A 1,566-nucleotide genomic window follows, 5' to 3' on the forward strand; every position below is an offset into this window, starting at 1 on the left:
CGGCCGCCCCGCCGCGGTGGAAGGGCTCGGCGGGGGCGCGGCGCCGCCTGCAGGCCCCGGGCGGGCCAGGCCCCGGGCCCCGGAGCCTTCCTCGGGCAGGTGCTGAGGGAGCGGCGCCCTCCGAAGGGACGGCAGCCTCCTCCCCCCTGCTCCGGGCAGAGAAATGGCCTTATGGTAGGGCCGTGGGTGGAATCGCCTCAGAAACAACCTCCCCCACATCCCATCTCTGGAGAGGCGCCCGCACACCAAAATGGGGAGTTTCTGTGAGGCAGGGGCACTTCCAGCCCCCAGGGAATCGCCTGTACCCCCAAACCGGGGGGCTTTCTGTGAGGCAGGGGCACATCCAGCCCCCAGAGCATCGCCTGCACCCCAAAACCGGGGCTTTCTGTGAGGCAGGGACACATCCAGCCCCCAAAGCATCACCTGCACCCCAAAATCAGGGCTTTTTGTGAGGCAGGGACACATCCAGCCCCCAGGGCATCACCTGTACCCCAAAACCGGGGCTTTCTGTGGGACGGGGACACATCCAGCCTCCAGGACATCGCCTGTACCCCAAAACCGGGGCTTTCTGTGGGGCAGGGGCACATCCAGCCCCCAAAGCATCGCCTGCACCCCAAAATCAGGGCTTTCTGTGAGGCAGGGACACATCCAGCCCCCAGGGCATCGCCTGTACCCCAAAACCAGGGCGTTCTGTGGGATGGGGGCACATCCAGCCTCCAGGGCATCGCCCGCCTGTCGGTCTGGGGGTCCCCAGTTCCCAAACCAGCTCACGCCGGGGGACATGGCATTCCCGTGCCTCCTGGTGACATGGCACCCACACCCCACCACAGAGTTGGGCAATGCGATTTTAATAACCCTGGACTGCTCACCAAGGCGTGCCAAAGGGGGAAATTCATCCCAGGAACACAAGGTGTGAGTTTAAAACACCTTAATGCACTTTTCATAGAATGATAGAATGGTTAGAGTTGGAAGGGACCTTAAAGATCATCTAGTTCCAAGCCCCTGCCCTGGGCAGGGACACCTCCCACCAGACCAGGTTGCTCCAAGCCCCATCCAGCCTGGCCTTGAACCCCTCCAGGGATGGGGCAGCCACAGCTTCTCCGGCCAACCTGGGCCAGGCTCTCACCACCCTCACAGCAAAGAATTTCTTTCTGGTATCTAATCTAAACCTCCCCTCTTCCAATTTCAAACCGTTACCCCTTGTCCTGTCACTCCATTCCCTGATCAAGAGTCCCTCTCCAGCTCTCCTGTGGGCTCCCTTCAGATATTGGAAGGTTATATTTATAACCTTATATAAGGTTATATTTATAACCATAGAGTTTATATATATATACACACTCATATATATATATATGCATGCATACAGTGGTTTGATGCTCATACAGCTTTATAGTCATACAGTTTTTCATTATAAGGGAGCGTGTGTAGGTTGTTTAGCTTGCATTACATTATTTCTTACTTCAAATTACTTTTTATAGTTTTTTTTTTTTCCACAAGAGGTATTTATATTATGTTACTTACATGAATAATAAAGTTCATGTACTTTGCAACAACGGCACGTATGTG

The 1,566-nt window shown here is 55.2% G+C and overlaps 1 protein-coding gene across 1 annotated transcript in view; it reads right to left on the reverse strand.

Moving 5' to 3' along the window:
- The window catches only part of FOXK1 (forkhead box K1), a 58,657-nt gene extending 57,874 nt beyond the window's left edge, over window positions 1–783 (reverse strand). The window contains exon 1 of the mRNA XM_014946189.1: window positions 552–783. Coding sequence (XP_014801675.1) covers window positions 552–783 — 232 coding nt within the window. The remainder of the gene's footprint in view (window positions 1–551) is intronic.
- Window positions 784–1,566: the final 783 nt, after the last annotated feature.

The sequence above is a fragment of the Calidris pugnax genome, unplaced genomic scaffold, assembly GCF_001431845.1.
Source record: "Calidris pugnax isolate Ruff unplaced genomic scaffold, ASM143184v1 scaffold123, whole genome shotgun sequence".
Classification (NCBI taxonomy): Eukaryota; Metazoa; Chordata; class Aves; order Charadriiformes; family Scolopacidae; genus Calidris; species Calidris pugnax.